This window comes from Hydra viridissima, unplaced genomic scaffold (assembly GCF_058129835.1).
Source record: "Hydra viridissima isolate aposymbiotic clone 2 unplaced genomic scaffold, HvirCarnegie_v1 scaffold_4, whole genome shotgun sequence".
NCBI lineage: Eukaryota > Metazoa > Cnidaria > Hydrozoa > Anthoathecata > Hydridae > Hydra > Hydra viridissima.
The window spans coordinates 13749137-13768353 of NW_028324303.1; the positions used below are offsets into that span (position 1 = coordinate 13749137).

The window sequence follows — 19217 nt, forward strand, 5'->3', positions numbered from 1 at the left end:
AAGGATATATACAAATGTATATATATATATATATATATATATATATATATATATATATATATATATATATATATATATAGTTCCTTGTTTTGAAGCAACTAATTAGCAAAATGGAGTCAAAGTGTAAAGTCTGTCGCTTTCAACTTCTGAAGTATAGTGAACTTATAAGGAAACATTTGAAGCATTTTGTGGAGGATATGATGAATAAATGTTTTAGGGATTTTAGTATCATCTGCAATTTTTTGAGTGGAGCAGCAACCTGTTTCCAAGGCAATACAATGCAGTAATTCCATCATAACTTGTTCTTCTTTTAAAGATGGGTGACCTAATTTCTGCTGGTAGAAAACATAATCTATTTCTTCAAATTTTTTAACTAATCTTTTGATGCTGCGTTTAGTGAATGGATCTTTTATTAAACCACATGCTTGTTTAAATTTTTGTAGTGCTGCTGTTGCACTATCACCCTAACTTCAATAATAGCATTTGAAGATGAAAATTCTGTCTTCCATAAAAACATTATTAATGGCATAATCCTTAAAAATAACAATCTACCACATACAATATGGTATGTAATATTGTAATATGTAATTTTACAATATTACAACAATGTAATATTCCTCCCTTACATATGTTTAAAAAAACAATTCCAAAAATATTTTCATTGGCTAATTTGTAACAGACAAACTAAATTGCAAGTTACTTATCAAATACCCTGTATATATATCTTAAGGTAATTAACTTTTTGTGACCCTATATTCCTGGGTCATAGATTGATGAACATTTGCCCAAAACTCTTGAAAACAACATAAATTTGATTTCCTCGTTGATAAGTTCATTTTACCGTATTCGCATATGGATAAAGAATTAAACAATTTACTTTAGAACTTATTTAGTTTTTATGCATTTAACAGTTTATTGTTACAGCATAACACACTAAAATACAAATAAGTATAAGGTTACAAGCTTAAATATCAATTCTATAAGAACGAAAAGCTAGTGCATAAAACAAAAAAGAATGTGAAATATTTAGTCCACTTAAATCATAGTATACAATTCTTATGTTTTGTTAGACAAAATAAATCTGAGTTGAAGGTTCTCTTTCTTTTTACAAACAACAAAAAGTTCTTAAAGACACTTGATTGCCTGTTCTGCACACTGATTTATTCTGGGTATTTTCGGACTCGATGGTTCCTGACTTAGAAAGTTTTTCACATAGTTAAACGCTTTCTCGTGAACCTGCAAACTGCAACATACCTTCTTAATTGTAAATTCATGGTTTGACCATGCATTAGAGATTAATTTACAAATATCAAGTAGTGAGTTTTTTCTCACTGGTAGAAGTATGAATGGCAAAAGAGCTAGTATTGGTTGGGAATTCCATCTTGTATTACTTAAGTTTGATATTTTCTGAAATTTCACTTTAGAAAATACTCCATATTTTCAAAAAACCGAAAAACTTAACTTAAATGATATATAAATTTCATGTCTTTATGCCATTCTGGTGTTTCAGTAATCAATTCTTTACCATTCTTGAAATTCATCCATAACTGTTCGTAGTTATTTACAAGTTTGGGATAAAAAGGATATTCAAAGTTTGGTTACATGTTATTTTCTCCGATTCCTTCTTCCAGTGTTTACATTTGTAGTGTCCGCTACAATCATCTTTATACACTTCCATAAAATGTATTCATCAAAACAGCTGCTATGGCTTTGATAACAGTATTTGAATTTCCATCTAGCAGATCTGAGCCATCTTTTTTGTGATGACAAAAACTTTATTCAAGCAATCATATTTTACTTATTTTACACATTTATTGTAGGTCTTTAGCACTTTATCCAGTTTTACATGTTTGATTTGAACTGATAAATTTGGAAAATTTAATTTCATTTGCCATTAACTTCTTTCTCAATTTATTTCATGCGTTTGTGTCTACCTTTGATAGATTCTCCCAGGAACAAGTAGCAACCAATAACTTGAGCTTTGAATAGTATTTTGCTGTTATTTTGTAATCATTTTTCTTCAAGTGGAAAAGTTCTTCTTTTCCTATGTGACACATGAATTTGTGCAAGATTCTTCCACAAAGTTATCTCATTTCTTTTAGTAGTGGAAGCACTTTTTTAATGACATTATGAATAAAAATGACACTTAGATATATTTCTGAAAAACAATAATCATTATAATTAGCATTGCTCTATCAAAGAGATTATATACTATAAACCTTGCTAATTCCCATAAACTTCTAGAGGATTTTAGAAAGTGCTCGAAAGTTCCAGAGATTTAAAAAAACATCCAGACCATTTAAGACCATTTAATTTTCTTGAACCTTCTGACCTGATGTGTCAGAAGGTTCAAGAAAATTCTAGAAGGATGCAAAAAGCCATATTTTTACAGCTTGCTACTATTACATAATTTTAGGGTCATTGTCCTGCATAAAAACAAAACCACGACCAATAGCTCTTAAGCCAGAAGGTATAGCATTGTTTTCTAGAATTTATTTATATTGTTCTTTTTTCATAATACCCTCAATTTTAACAAGGTCACCTACACCAGCTGAAGAAAAACATCCCCATACCATAACTGACCCACAACCATGCTTGATTGTTGACACTAAACACTCTAGGATCATATTTTCTTTTGTTGTTCTTCTGATGTAAATTCTACGTCTTTGCCCAAACAGTTCAAATTTGGACTCGTCGGTCCATAGTACTTTTCCCCAGTCTTCTTCTGTCCAATTTTGGTGGTCTGTAGCCCATTGTAAACTTTTTTTTTATTTCCAATCCGTAGCAATAGTTTCCTGACAGCTATACGGCCAAAAAGTCCAGCTTGTCAAAGACATCGTTTCGTAGTGGTTAATGAAATTGATTTTAAATGACTCCTATTAAAGCCTGAAGTTATTTCCGGGGCCGTAAGTCTTCGATTTCTTTTACTCATCAATATTATACTATTATCTTCTGCTTTTGTTGTATTCCGTGGCCTACCAGATCTTTTTTTGTCTTCAAAAATGCCTGTTTCTTTCATCGTTCGATAGCATCTTGTACAGCACTTCTGGCAACTTGTAATTTTTTGCAAATTTTACGAACTGAATAACTTTCTTTATTTAATGTAATTAAATATTTTTTAAACAAAACTAAATATTCTTAATCATTTTAGTCGGATATCATTATATTATAAACATTTCCTTCATGTTTCAACAAATAAATAACTTTAACAAGACCAAAATCTTAAGAGTAATGTAACGCTATATATCAAGTTAAAAAAAGCAATTAAAAAAATAAACTTATTTATGTAAGTTTGAGGCCAGTAATACCTAATTACTGACCTCAAACTTACATAAACACATAAAATTAGTAAGTTTAAGTATTATAAATTAATATTATTGATTAATTTAATGATAAAGGATAGATTTTAGCTTTTTGTATAAAAATATCAAGTGTCCGGAAACTTTTGGCCCGCAGTGTATATGTATAAATATATTTATGTAATTGCATTTATGTATATATAAAAAATTTACCTGTTATGCAAGGTTTCCCATTCCATTTAGTCAAAGTTTGAGCCAAGTCGCAGGAAACATTAACTTTGTGACCACATCTAGGCAAATGTATGTCCATCTTTTGAGTGCAATGAAATTCAACTGTCTTATCTTCATATTGCTGCTTAAGATAACATCCCACTTGCACAGAATGAGAACATGGTGGGTTGTATACTACATTCACTTTACATGGTTTAACTTTAGAAGGATTGTTTTTTAACTCATAATACACAACACAAAGCACTTTTAACTCATGACAGCATTTCGAATATGTAAATGGGTTATGAGCCATTTGATGACATTCTGGAAAACTCTTTTTACCTTTAGCTATTTCATTCTCTTCCCAGCACTTCATCTGAGCAGTATGCATGCAAGGAAGCTGGACAGTGACTATCTCAGGGCATTGGTAGTATTTTAAAGCCTCTTCAATACTAAAACTTACGTATTTTCCAACACTTTGACATACATCATGACATGTCAAACTTTTTGTATGAGCTTCACAAGGAGGTGGGGTGATAACAACAGAGCAGTAGCTATTGTGACTATCTTTATTTTGAAAGTGACATAAAAGATTGCAAGAATGTGTGCATGGCAATATCTTCAAACACTTTTCTTCACAAAAGTTAAGTTTCAAGTCCGTTTCTGACTCAACAAGTACCATCTTTTTCCCTCGATGAATAGGACAGCATATAGGCAACTTATTTCCAAGACGTGGACCGAAATAGTGAAGTTCTTCTACATTTTCATTAAGTTTATCTTGGTTTGTATCTGGTTCACAACTCTGCTTAAGTTTTGCAAAAGTATCAGTCCAGTGACGAATAGATTCATTTGATTGATCAAAATAGCTAATATTACCTACAATATACATGCCAAGTCTTGCTCGACTTAGAAGAACTATCATACGATTAACTTCTTTTACAAAACCTGTTTGAGATTTGGCATCAATAACAAGAGAGATAATCACAATGTCAGCTTCATCCCCTTGAAACCTATCAACTGTTGATAAAACTACAGAGTTTTCTGCATCCCTATTACTTAATAGATTCACCTTCATTAAGTCACTACGCATTATCATCAACTGTCCTTTGTAAGGAGTAAGTATGGCTATAGAAGCTTTAGGGACACCACAAGAGACTAGATATTGAGTGAGACCAACAACCATTTTTGCCTCTGTAGTATTAATTCTTGACAATCCAACTTGGGCTTTTGTCTGAACTCCTTCGTGGGTCCAAAAAAAGATGTGTGGAAGAACTCCAGGGACTTCACGACCTTCTCCATTGCACATATGTAATTTGTCCAGTTTATTGGTATTGAAAGGCTGTATTGACAATATATTGTCTCCAACTTTTCTTGAACTACAAACTTCATGGTCTTCAATATCTACAATATTTTCATAAAATGTTCTTGTTAAATCACAAATATTTTTCCTCATACGACGCTGTATTGCAAGGACACTGGAAGGTACAGAATATTCTTTTGGAACCATTATCAAACGCTCAAACATTGAAACATTAATCCTACAAAGGTTAAGGAAAAATAACAAATTAAAATTGAAATATAATTGGTTAATTATTCTAACAAGGAGAATTGTCTGCAAAAAAAAAAATAAATAGATAATCAAAATGATATCATTTACTGTGTTTTAAAAATGATATCATTTACTGTGTTTTAAAAAATGAGTAGAATTGTAATTAAAGCATTAACTATTTTAAACATATTTTAATGTTTTGGAATTTTAATTTTAACTTTTATTACTTGATAAAGAGATGTTAATTCTTTATGATGTTCATGCCTGACCACATAAAACAAAAATACGTCTGGGAAATATAAACCATGCCTTGAATTCACATTAAAGCATTTTTTTAACTTAGTGCATGACAACTTATGAAAAGTCAATTTTAGATTTCAAAGTTTCTCAAACTCTAAAATTATTTATTTTTACTAATAGCTACTAAATCCCATGTAATTAGGAAGCTATAAGTAAAATTATAAATTTTAGTAATAATTACATTAAATTTCATTTAAACTAATTAAAATGATTGAAATGAAACTAATCAATATAGCATTAAGTATTATTGTATAAAATTGCTTATTAAGAATTGTTAATAAAAAATCTTTTAAAAGTTAATAAAAATTTTCCAATAAAAGATGGTAAAAACGTTTTGAAAAGATAAAAGAAAGTCAAAGAAGGTAAACCTGATAATATAGCTTTCCACTAATCTGACATTTTTGTAATCATGGTTTTGTGTGTCAAATGACGTTTTATGCTTGACGATGGTAAAAAATTAAAAAATTTTTGGTTACTTTTTGGAAAAATTTTAAAGTTGTGCTTTTATTTTTTATATAGTTTACTTATCTCTAGCAAACTATTAGGTTTTTTTATTATAATAATTATAGTTAGACTAATGGTTTTCATATGGCTTTGGTACCTTAATACTTATTTTTTAACACAGCATTATATAAAAAATATTCAAATGGTAAACAACAGTACGATTAGTTGCAATTTAGAAAACAAAAATAGTTACTTGTTTCTGCGTTCAAACATAATCTTTGACATAACAGATGGTTTCAATTGCAAATGATCCCCAATCATTTCAAGCTTGCATGTTGTGTCTGTCAAACATGAAAACACTAATGGCTCTAACACTTCTGAAGCTTCTTCAACAAGAATGGCAAATGGCTTTGTGTTACGAATTGCCTCTAGACGTGCAATGCAACCAACTATTGTGCCCCCAATAACTGACTTTCCTTCATAGACTCTAGTTTTAGCCTTAATATTTGCCTCATGATGATTTTTACGTAAAACTTTTATATGAAGATTTTGCATTTCATTCAACTTTGATAACAATGAGTTAAACGATTTTTCTAATATTTTACACTGATACCACCTTTCATCCAAACTCATTTCCCAAGTCCATTTATCTGGTGGCAACATAGCTGATTGATCATCAACTTTAATTGATTCTTCTGAAATGGTTTGACTAATAACTTCCTCTTCCCTTTCATCAGCATCAACTTCTTCGAAACCGTATACATCTTGCATGTGTTGAAGATTATCAGATTCCTCATATAACTCCTCTTGATCAATCTTATCAAACACTTCGTCTGGTAAAGACTCTTCATGTCTATGTTCTTCAACATTAACTATATTGTTATAAGAAATTGTAATACTATCTGCAGAACATTTCTTTTCTGTAAGAGCCTGATCAAAACTAGTTGTTGCAGTAAGTAAAGGATCATTTACATTACTTAAACTTTCATCAGGTTCAATAACTTTCAAGTTTATTTTGTCATATGTTTTCAAACCATGATCATTTTCATGGGTAATTTCTTTTTTAGAATCATTTTTATTTGATTGGCTATTCTTTTTAGTAACAGAGCCAAGACTAGGTGAAGCATTAAAAATTTTTGCATGATCCTCACAGTATTCATACCCTGGCTTACATTTTGACTTACATGGTAATTTTTTCTTATTCTTTGCATTACAACTAAATACATTTTGAGACAAGGGAGCTTGCTGAGGTTTGTGAAGGTCACAGTAGGGTTCACTACGTGATAATGCAAATTTCTTACAATCTAGTGATGAACAAATGTTTTTTTTATGATTCTCACAATAAGAACAGTTTGATGAAGCCAAATTCATACAAGTATCATTTTTTTCTACAAACATACATAGCTGATGGTCTTTACATGTATTTCTCGGAGGAATATCAGTGCTCATCTTGGCTATTGCATTTTCTTTTAAACATATAAAACAAGCATGGTCTTTACAAAACACTTGAGGCGATGGTAGTTTGACTAGTTTGCACTCAGTGCTACAACAAGCATGTTCCTCACACAGAAAATGCTTTTCAAGACGCACTAGCTTACATGAATTGAACTTACATTTATGCTCATAACATAACAAAAAGCCCTTAGCACAAACAATGTTTTTACAATTGGAGCTATTAAAAGAACATTTCGGAAGAGGCTCAACTCCCTCAATCCATTTAAAAATAACTTCACACACGTCCAAGTTCTCATCATAGTGCTTTATACCATCCCATAGATTTTGAATATCACTTACAGTTAAACTAAAAGTTTGTGAACCCATCAACTCATCCCAGATTATGTTCAAATCTACTAAATTCTCATCTTTTTGGTCATTAAAAAACTCTGCAAGTTTTTTATACTGTACAACTAAGTCATGCAAAAACTTTGCTGCATTATATGATGCAATTTTCTTGGCCTTAATTTCATTCTCATCTTGTGGTTGAGAATGAATACAAGCCTCATATGCAAACATTGGTGATAACTTTGTTTGCCTGAGTTGAAGATCTTCTTTCTGTTTAAAAAGGATATTCAGACCATTTTTTATATACTTTACCTCACTATCCAAAGCTCTAAAATTTCTTTCTGAGAATCTATTTAAAACTGGATCGACAGAGTCACCAATGCGTATTAAACTAATCTTCCAATCTGCTTTAACCAAGTCAGAAAGGAACTCATCAATTGCATGGTTCTTGTAGGAGAGAACTAGTATTGGGGGTTTCCCAACTGTTGGATCAACGGAAATCCATATTTTACGAATGATCAATAATGCTCGAACAATAACAACACCCAAATAGGACTTACCAGTGCCAGGGGGCCCTTGAGTTAGATGAACTGGTTCAATAAGAGCTTCAGCAAAACTTCTGAGTTGTTTGAAGTCTAATGTCACACTTGACACAAGTTTAGTAAGCTTTTCTTGGAGGGAAGCTACTTTCATTTCATCTCTTTTTATGCGGATTATGGGATCTAGCTGGCTTCGATCAATTATCAAATTAACTAACATTCCTAAGATGCCATTGTAACCTGATAATGACAGTTCATCCATCAAACTATTTAACTCTTGTGTACATTGTTCAAAGTTCGTTATATCTTTATGCTTTCCAATATTCAACAATGCACCTAAAAATTATTTTCTAAAACTTATTATAGTTAAAAAAGGTTGAATATTGATAAATGTGTAATTTAATAAATTGCTCAAGATTGTTTTATTGTTTTGTTTTTGATTGTGTGTGTTTTATTGATTTAAATTCTGAAAAAAATAAAAGAAACAGTGACTGAAAAACTTACTCAAAAAGAAAGTATGAAAGATAATGCTATGCAGAAATAAGAAAAACAACGTTTAAATCTCAGAGATCCTCTAACTATCAACAAACATTTAAGTTGTCATCTCACAAGTTCTACACTCTTTTCTGTAAAATCTTTACTGATCTTAAATAGATTTGATGTTAAGAATAAGACTGTGACAATATTGCTCGAATTTTGCAGATAACTTTATGCATAAATATTTTTCATTTAAATAGAGCTTTACCTAAATAAATCTGTGTTTATAAACAGTGTGATTTGGGCAGCCCTTGAAGTGAATATATAACACCACTTGTTTTATCACTAGTGTTATTTGAATAACTCTTTAATACTATTCATTACCATCACTGTTAATCCAATTTAAAATGGCTTCACGAAGCCATTTTAAATTGGATTAACAGTGATGGTAAACCAAAAATTGATCTAGAATATAATTAGGATTAGCAATAAATTAATGAAGTAGTTATGGAACTATGATAACAGCTCATTTACGTTTTTATAATTGTTGGCAGCACCTTTAAGTATTCATTTCTTGGTTTAAAATTATTGTGATATTGTATCTACATTACTTCATAAATCAAAAATATGCAGCAGTTTGCATTTATAACTTGATAAAACGTCAAGAAAGTAAAAGTTTAAAACTTTTTTAAAAGCAGCTATTCTACTTATGAAAGTTGTTTCCTGTTAATTTTTCCTTTGACAGCCTTTTTGTTTTTTATTAAAAAATTGTAAGAAGTTATCTTTTTTTTTTTTTGCTGTTAACATTGTTTTACCATTTCTAAATACCCTCTACTATGCCTTTAAACCTTTATTTAAAAAAGAGCTTGCTTAAAATAAATTTTAATGGTAAATTCTTTGATATTTCTTCATATAGTATTTAGATACTTAAATATATATATCATACTTTTTTATAAGGAATTTAAAGAAAAAATTTAAATAGCTGAAAAATGATATCTTTTGTGAAAAATGATATCTTTTGTGATGCTCTGCTGAGATAGGAAGATCCAAAAGCTTATAAAGCTTCTTTATTATCTTCTATGTTATTAGCATTTGTTAATACTTTAAAATTCCTCGCTTTCGGTAATGATATTAAAAACATTTACAATAAGAGGAGGTAAAGTGTTCTTAAATCTTAAAACCTGGTTTAGACATGATTCAATTAATCGCCTCATGCAAAAGCTGTTTTAGCAAGACACTCAGAGCAAAACGAAAAGGCAACTTTTGCAAGTTTATAACAGATCCCCTTGAAGATATTCAGTTCTCTATAAACCACATTCAGCTTACGTTAACCACTGCAGGTAACTGGTTTTTTGGAAATCAATCGGCAAGATAATTCAAATGGTAAACTCTGCATTTTTTGTTTGAAGGTAAGGTGTAATTTTTCTTTTTTTCTTGAGTTTTAAGCCTTTCTAATACTTTGATATACATGTGAAAAATATTATAAAGTTTAATAAAATAAATAGTACTTCAATGATACTAAAGAGTTAAAGCAGTGATAATGTTAGAAGATTGTTTTTAGAAATATGCATTTGGTTAAATAAAATTAAGTAACTGTATTCTACTAATAAAACTGTTTCTTTATACTCTACAGCTACTGCATACAGAAGATATGGAAATTTAAAACATGTAAAAATTTACAAACTTCAGATTTGTTTTGGTGAAAAAGGTGAATGCTAAAAATTAAAAGTAAAAATTCAAAAGAAAAAAAATGTACCTCCTTGGAAAGGTAATGTAGACAACTTTTGAATATCAAGAGCCTTCAGAACAGGAATATGTTCAGGAACAAAAGTCATGCAGTCAATAACTGCCAAATAATCATCCTTTTTTACATGATCGCTGAGATTTACATTGTTTATGGTGGCTAAAGAAACACAGAGACGTTTCTCTTCACGCCTCTTGTACTCATCTTTCACATCTCCGTGATTGACAATTTCCCCCCATATAATATCATCAGTATCTTTCAATGGGGATCTTGGAAACGGTAGCTTAACAAGTCCAACAAGATTTGCAGAACATAAACGTCGTGTGGACCGCCAATGAATTAGAGTTTGATATGGAGGTCTGCGACTTTCAACATCGTTCATATAGATCCGTCCTTCAAAATCAATTCGAGTAACATGACAGTCATAGATATTAGTGGATGCATGCGGTCCTGGAGAACCCATCAGATCAGCTTTAGCTCTTTTAGCACAGTTGCTACAGAGACCCTTTTTATGACGTTGATCTGGACAGTGCAGTACTACAGGGGAAGAACAAGATGAAGAGCAGACAAGACTGCTTCCATTTTTTTTATTTGGTAGCATAACCTAATATATACAATGCATAAGTTAAAAATAGTGAGTTTCTAAAATGTGATTTTAAGATTACTTAGTGGCTGAAAGATAAATCCTTTAATAGAAAATTAATTTTTAAAAGGTGTCTAAGAATAGAAAAGAGCATACATACAAATACAATTTTAAAAATTTAATAATTAAAAAATCTATCAGCAAAATATTTAATTAATATCTAATAAACAAAAAAATAGTATCAGCCATGTCACAGGAATCTTCCAGGGTCTGCTTAAAACTTTGTGCTGCATAATTTAACTCCCTTTTCTCAATCACTGTCAAAAAAGCAACAGAAGATTGTACACCTGCAATTAACTAATGAAAAGCATAGAATTTTTAGTCTCTTGAGTTAGTAGCCCACATCCAGCCTTCCTTATAACGTCATTTTAAAAATTTGAAAAAGATAAATTAATTACTCATCCAGCACAAGGATAACACAAACAAGAAATTTCTAATTATTTCAATATAATCATAATTTATTACTGACCTTTTACTTCTTACAAACTGCTTTCAAAATCAACTTTACTAAACCTTTCCATATAACAAATAAGCAAATAAGTTAGACTAAAATACCTAACATTTTGTAAAAAATGTATGTAATTTTTGCTTTCCACTGCTGAAACTCCAACTCTTTAAATATCTTTTAAGAGAACTTTTATTCAGAAAAAGAGCACTGATAATAAATCTTAATAAATTTCAAAAAATAAGCTAATTATTAGATTAGGATAATTTTTTCATGTAGTTTTTTGTATTGAGGATTTGTCTCTTGATGTTGATTTTTTAGGCTAGTTTAGGTAATGAATAAGGACATTTAACTTGTACCATGCAGCAATTATACTTTTAAGGACCAACAAAATATTAAACAGCTTTTTGCCACAATTAACAAATAGGCTAATACTAAAATTAATATTGAGATTAATACAACATTAATACTAACCAACCCTTTAGATAAACTTTCATAAATTGAATATTTGAAACAATAACAACAACAAAGTAACAACAGCAAAACATATATGAATAAAAACATATCAAAAAGAGATAAATACTTCTCCACATTCTTTATCCCCATTTTTATGCCTACATTTAGGATTAAGAGTTGAATTCCCCTCATTAAAGGTCAAACCAATCCAAAGACGAGATACAATATCAAAGTATTCTCCTGAGTCTTCATAAACTCCATTTGAATGTGAATTAGCCAATGGTACTTTCATCACAGGTAATAAAGCAGGTTGAAACAACTTTACATCAGCAAGCCACAAAACATTTACATTTTGCCACTTAAAGATTTCTGAAGCAGCCTCAACTTTGATTTGAACAGTCTTTAAAGTAGTTTTTTGTTTTATTATCCATGGTTTATCTAAATTATCTAAAGACTCAGTAATTAGTTTACTGACTCTACGGTGATCTTCTCTCTGAATTTCTAAAACACTGCTTGCAGCTCCAAGGATGCTTCCAATCTTCACTTTTACAAATTCTTTATCTTCATTCCACTCAACCATCATAAGTTTCTGTAAAAACAATTTAAAAATTCAATTTCAAATAGCATGTTTAAACATAAACATAAGAATGCCATAAAAATAAATATATAAAAAAATAATTTAAAAACTAATATAAAAAGCACTAACTCTGATAGATAGAAAAAAATAACATCAAAAATTGACTGTAAAATATGAAAGAGTTATTGAAGAAGATATATTTTCAAATAGTCTCACATGAATGTGTTTTTAATTCTTAATGGTTAACATAAAAATTATAGGAATTTTTAAAACTCTGTCAATAAAATAGTAATGGTTGATACTTGAAAAAGAGATTTTGGTAGTTTCTATATGCAAACATTAAATATCAAAATTGATATTATAGCATACAAATTTATAACAAGAAGAAACTAAAAAAAAATGAAAAAGGTTTCAGAGAAAAAAAAAAACTTTTTAAAGATTCAGAACAAAAAATATATAATTTAAATATATAAAATGCTACAGCGCAAAGCACAGCACAAAATTTCCATTTCAATAGCAAGTTCTTGAATAGTGTATCATATTGGGAGCAGAAGCTTTTTAATAATTGTTGGCTTTGACAACAGAGAAGAATTCATAAAAACAAGGTTTGTTTTAGATAACAGTATAGTTTTTTACACTTTAAAACATTTCAGACAGTCAGCATTTTTTTAAAGAGTTTTTTCCTCATGACTAATGATTAATAATTCCAGTTCTGAAATAATTTCAAACTGAATGACTAAGAATTTCAGTTGCAATTTTAGAGGTTCACAAATATACATTTTTTAAGATGTCAATAATCTATTAAAAAAATCTTTTAAAGTGTTTTACTGTTTTCTTGAAAGATTTTAAAAAGTGAGCAAGTTTCAAAAGCATGTACAATGTATTAAACAGTTCGACAGCAAAAACACTTGACAAAAACAAAGTCCATAGAGTTGGTCTCTAAAAATGAAATGCGGAAATTATAATTTGGCACCCTTTCAATCTGTTCCGCTTATAAAAAAAATCATGTGCAAAAATTCGTACAATAAAACAACAGTTAGGAGAAGACCCCTGGCTTTAAAAATTGAGTGGCATGCTGCAAAAACCTTTGGTATTACAATATATAATTTTTTTTGTTTCCTTTGTTTAATGATGTGGTCTAGTTTAACAACCATTTAATTTACTTATCTAAACCTAAGAAAGTATATTGAGTCTAAGTAATTAGAGTTTACAAAGAGAAGATACCTTCCTAGTATTTCTTTCAATGTATGTATGTATGTATGTATGTATGTATGTATGTATGTATGTATGTATGTATGTATGTATGTATGTATGTATGTATGTATGTATGTATGTATGTATGTATGTATGTATGTATGTATGTATGTATGTATGTATGTATGTATGTATGTATGTATGTATGTATGTATGTATGTATGTATGTATGTATGTATGTATGTATGTATGTATGTATGTATGTATGAATGTATGTATGTATGAATGTATGTATGTATATATGTATGTATGTATGTATGTATGTATGTATGTATGTATGTATGTATGTATGTATGTATGTATGTATGTATGTATGTATGTATGTATGTATGTATGTATGTATGTATGTATGTATGTATGTATGTATGTATGTATGTATGTATGTATGTATGTATGTATGTATGTATGTATGTATGTATGTATGTATGTATGTATGTATGTATGTATGTATGTATGTATGTATGTATGTATGTATGTATGTATGTATGTATGTATGTATGTATGTATGTATGTATGTATGTATGTATGTATGTATGTATGTATGTATGTATGTATGTATGTATGTATGTATGTACATATGTATGTATTTGTTCTTAGAGAAGTAGCAACCAAGTAAAGCACAAGTGTATGCAATAGCTCAGTGTTTAGAAGAGCAGGGTATAGAATATTATGATGGCAGCATTAAGTTTTAAAGCAACAACTTCTAATACTAGTCATCATTCTTGTGCATTAGATTGATAGAGCTAAATCTGAATAAAATCTTCTTTAGCTGGCATGTTGCCTTCATGTAATGGAGCTAGTTATTAGGGCTGCGTTATAAAAGACTTCAAGTTGGACTTTAACAGGACAAGAAGTTGTAATCCTTAAGAGGTTCAAAGACCAATGGCAGCTTGTGAACTATGACAACTTCCTGGCAGCTTCATCAAATGCATAGATAAACTCTTTAGTGACACCATTTCATGCTGAAATTCTGGACTTGTTGAGTGTTCCTTGAGCTTTATATTAGCTTCTTGAAGATGTTTTTACTCCTGGAATTAGATTTCAAGACCCCTGAGTAATGAATTGGACACAAAATTTTTGTTGTGTCCAAAATTATTTTTGCAATCAAGATGTGGCTGTTCTGTTGTCAATTTAAGAAGACTGCTTCAGAAGAAGCTAACTAGAGGTCTTGATACCTTTTCTGTTATCATACATCTTAAAATTTGGATGACTACAAAACATGTTGTTGAGGCTCCATTGAACAATTTTAGAAGAATGGGACAACTTCACAAAGTCATGAAATAACTACAAATAGCCTTTTTAGCTAATACAAGCAAGAGGCATGGCCTTCACTTACAGTATATATCAGAAGAATTGGTTGTCTTAGCTGTCTCAGATAATTTCAAAAGATGCTTGCTACCATGGAAATGTTGGCCCTTGATTTCCCATCAAAGGTGCCTGGCATAAAAGTAGATGCATTTCTTGGCACTTAAAGTCTTGAACGATTCCTCACAACCAATTTTATGAAATTTTTTAAATTGATCTAAATTTCAAACATGTTATTAAGCAATAATCATACTTGTTGAAAAGAATTAGAATCATATCAATGAGAAATTTGAAGAAATGAAAAGATTGGTAGTTGTCAACGAAATGGCTGAGAGGGGCACCCCACAATCAAGATTTCAATAAAAAAATTGACATAAGACAAGCATTAACTTCAGCTTCTCCCTCAAGTTGTCCAGGATTATCAACATAAGTTTCCAGACTGTACAAAAAGAAACCTTTTTGTACATATTAAGTTCAGTGTTTCATAAACAAATTTGTGTTTGAATGCTTCAATCAGTGATTGATACTAGTCTTGCTTGGGCATGACACTTACAATGAGATTTTGATAATTGAACTTTAAAACATTACCAGTAGATTGTGACTAAAATTATGAAGTTCTGTAGAATGTTATGTTACAATTTGAAAAAGTGAACAATGGACAAAAAAATAGTCAACTCAAACTCTTATACTATGATGTGTGCCTAAATAAATAATAACCAAACAGATTGCCGTTTGCTAATCTGGTTTCAAAATTCTTATACATGTAAAAGTTTGAAGCTTGAAGGCTACTCTTAAATAACAACAAATGTTACTGATTTTTAGCACAAACTTTTTCTTTATTGTATATAACTGTTACTGATTTTTTTTAAAAAAAATAGTGCTGTATAAAAATTTATATTAAAATGTTAAAAAATAACATTAATAGAGAATAAGGGCAACCCAAATGCAGTATTGGGTGTAAAAAAAATGAAAAAAGGTATTGGCAAGATGCTAAACAAGCATATAACTATTTCAATAGATTGGACAAACAAAATAGAATAATAGATAAACCTGATAGTGGTTTAAAGAGGTTAGCTTGTACTCCCCAGAGAAAAAAAAAGGATTCAAGAGCCAAATTTCCAGAAATCATCTAATGAAACTATAAATTAATAGTTTCATCAGGTAACCTCAAAATGATTCTATTTTTTGCCAAACCTGGTGTGAAAAACGATTCCAACCATCAGATTTAAATCCTGAAAAATTGTATATAAATGTTACTATTGTTTATAAATGTTACTGATTTTTAGCACAAACTTTTTCTTTATTTCAGGAATATAGTGGATTAGATTTATTATTTTAATTTATGGCTATATGGTGATAATCGCCTACTTTAGATTTGGAAAAATTCTTCATATCTAATAGTTAATGGTAACTGCTGTGACAATCATCAAATACATTTTTATTTCAAGTAGAAAAAAAGTTAACCCATAAAGAGAAAACAGGCATAAACAACAATAACACTGAAAAATGATTTTATCTTTTATCATAAGTTTATAACATATTATAGTTCTTACCTTCACCATATTCAAAACCATTTCCACTTTATTTAAAGTTAAGATTTCTGTTTCTTCTTTTTTAGGCAACAATTTTAAATTTGAGAAAAACTTTTTAACCGCCATTTCACAGTAGAGAATGGAAGGCAAAGCATTTTGAATACATGAAGATGGGAGCATCGCTAAAGATGTTATCAACACCTCTAAATTTTGTGGTGAGTGGTGAGAAAAATCCTCCCAACATTTAAACCAAACACGTAATGCTAAACTAATGTTACTTTCAATTTTTTGAGGAAAGTTTATGCAATGCTCTAATGACTTGAGCAGAATTTCGGAATCTTTATATTGGTTTTCAGAAGCTCGTGAGGATTTATCAATATTATGAGGTGAATTATTTGTGTGATTTCCTTGGTTATTACTTCTTGCTTGATACTTTCCTGAAGCACTGTTTAGTATGCCAGAGGATGCTCCTCTAGGTGCATTATTTCTTTGAAAATTAGTAGCAGCTACTCCATTAAAAGCTGCTTGTGATCTGGATGCCTACAATAAAAATTTAAACAATTCTAACAACTACATTTTATCACACTAAAATTCTACAAAAATTGAAGATGCTAAATTTTTTTCATTTATAACTGATATCTGTAATATTTTTTCTTGCATTATGTGCCAAATACTGATAATTAGAGTTTTTTTGAGAATCTTACAATGATTACGTAAATCTTGAACTAGTGTAAAAATTAAAAAAATAAAAATAAAATAAACAAACTTAACATATATTCCTAAATAAATTGATTTAATAGCATATGATATTAGGCATATTTTGTGTTTGAACAAAGTAAATTGAAGACTAGATTGAATTGATTGTGGCCTAGTTTGGACCTGCCCCTCACAATGGATAGTTAACTGCAGGTTTAGCAAATTAGAGCTACAAAAAAAGCTGTTGTAGACATCTCCATCTGGTTTAATGTTAAAAAAATCTAGTTCCAGTTTAGAGGCAATTTAAAACTTCTTTGCTAATATATCAAACCAATATAATTATTTAGTTTAAAAGACTAATATATGTTTAATTTAAATTTGATTTTCTAACCGAAACTACAGGATTTTAATTAACAGCAATTTGCACCCACTGAATTTGATAGTTAAAACTTTTACAGAGGTAAAACTTTTAACAATCAAAGCTCAAGGCCAAAATCCTCATAATTAAAGCCAAAATAACAAAATGAAAGCCAAGCCTTTATATGCAGTCTCACACACTACATTTAATATCTCTTGTTACAATTACTGCATTTGCTGCAAACAGCTATTGGAGCCATTTTTGTCAGAACAATCAAGCACTCATAAGTATGCCTAACAGTATTTGCAGCACGAACTAGTAAATATCCTATATCTTAAGTCTTCCTCCTTTTAAAATTCTATTAATGCTAGCTCAAGTAACATATTGGTAATAATTCACAAACAATTAAATTAAGTAACTTAAACTGCTTGATATTAAAGCACAGCATCATGTAGATTTTATCTTAATGAAAACTGATAGAACTGTTGTAGTCTATCAAATTTGTGGAATAGGATTATTTTAAAAATTTTTCTGGTTAAAGAAATAACAAAAACTTGCCAAGAGGTATTTTTTTAGACTTTTTCAACCAGGTCACAAATACTTTGTGATAGAAACCAGCAACAAGCTAATATTCAACATCCTTAAAGAGATAATAAAACCTTTAGTCAATATCATCCAAATGTGCATCAACCAAGTGCTATTGAAAAACATTTATTTGTTCTTAGGTCTAAAAGCATCATAGCAACTACAGATATTAGAAATCTAAGGTAGGCTTGTTTCTTCACTTTTACTTTATAAAGTGCTTGAGCTAAAGGAGACAAGAACTAAATAAAAAAGAGGTTTTATATACAAAGCTACATATTTTTTCAAATTTTAATTGTTATTGTTTTTTAAAATTTAAATATTATAGAAAAGAATACTGTAAAGAAAAATAAGCACTTTGGCTAAAGGTGGTAAGAACTAAAAAGAAAAAAAAAATGTCTTTAAAAATACAAACTTACAAGCTTTTACAATGCTTTTCTATTAGTACTTAAATATTAGAGGAAAAAAAAATTAACAAAATACATACATTTAATTATTTATTTCCAAATGAGATCATTCTAATACCTGAAGATATGTAATTCAATTTTATTAATCATTTTTTAAACTAGTTAACATTAGATTAAAAAACCCCTTTAATAAGCAAAGATTTTGGTTGATGAAGCCATTGACCTTCATAAGGATCATAACTCTGTGGAGAGTAGATCACCTACATGCAACACAGTATTCACTGAGTTTTTTTGATCTAACCCTAACTTTTTGACCCAGAGAAAACCTCTTGAGTGATGAATGTGGACACCTAGTTGACTTCAAATATGTAAACTTTGAAATAGAACTATTGCGCCCGTTGGAGAAAAGTGCTTTCAAAAAGTCTCACTATATATTTATATCAGATTATTGTTAGCATCATTATTTTATTACTTATTTTGTAATTTGGCAATATGAAAAGCAAGATTTTTAATCTTTTATTCTTCTTTAATTAAAATAGGAGCTTATATATAATCTATTAATTTTATTACCTACTCTTGTACTTACTGCTACATTATTATCTATTGATCATAATAGGA

At 29.6% G+C, this 19217-nt stretch overlaps 1 protein-coding gene and 1 long non-coding RNA gene across 4 annotated transcripts in view; one reads left to right on the top strand and one right to left on the bottom strand.

Annotated features, from left to right (window-relative positions):
- Positions 1 to 19217, bottom strand: part of LOC149890005 (uncharacterized) — a 52346-nt gene that overhangs the window by 26729 nt on the left and 6400 nt on the right. For all 3 annotated transcript variants that reach the window (XM_090086372.1, XM_090086373.1, XM_090086374.1), the window contains 5 exons: positions 16578 to 17096; positions 12016 to 12477; positions 10357 to 10948; positions 6056 to 8459; positions 3513 to 5047 (listed from right to left, as the gene is read on the bottom strand). In XM_090086372.1, coding sequence (XP_089942498.1) covers positions 3513 to 5047; positions 6056 to 8459; positions 10357 to 10948; positions 12016 to 12477; positions 16578 to 17096 — 5512 coding nt within the window. The remainder of the gene's footprint in view (positions 1 to 3512; positions 5048 to 6055; positions 8460 to 10356; positions 10949 to 12015; positions 12478 to 16577; positions 17097 to 19217) is intronic.
- LOC149890007 (uncharacterized) lies at positions 6715 to 10665 on the top strand. The gene is made up of 3 exons (XR_016452205.1): positions 6715 to 8799; positions 10040 to 10214; positions 10330 to 10665. It is a non-coding gene; the product is annotated as an uncharacterized LOC149890007 (long non-coding RNA).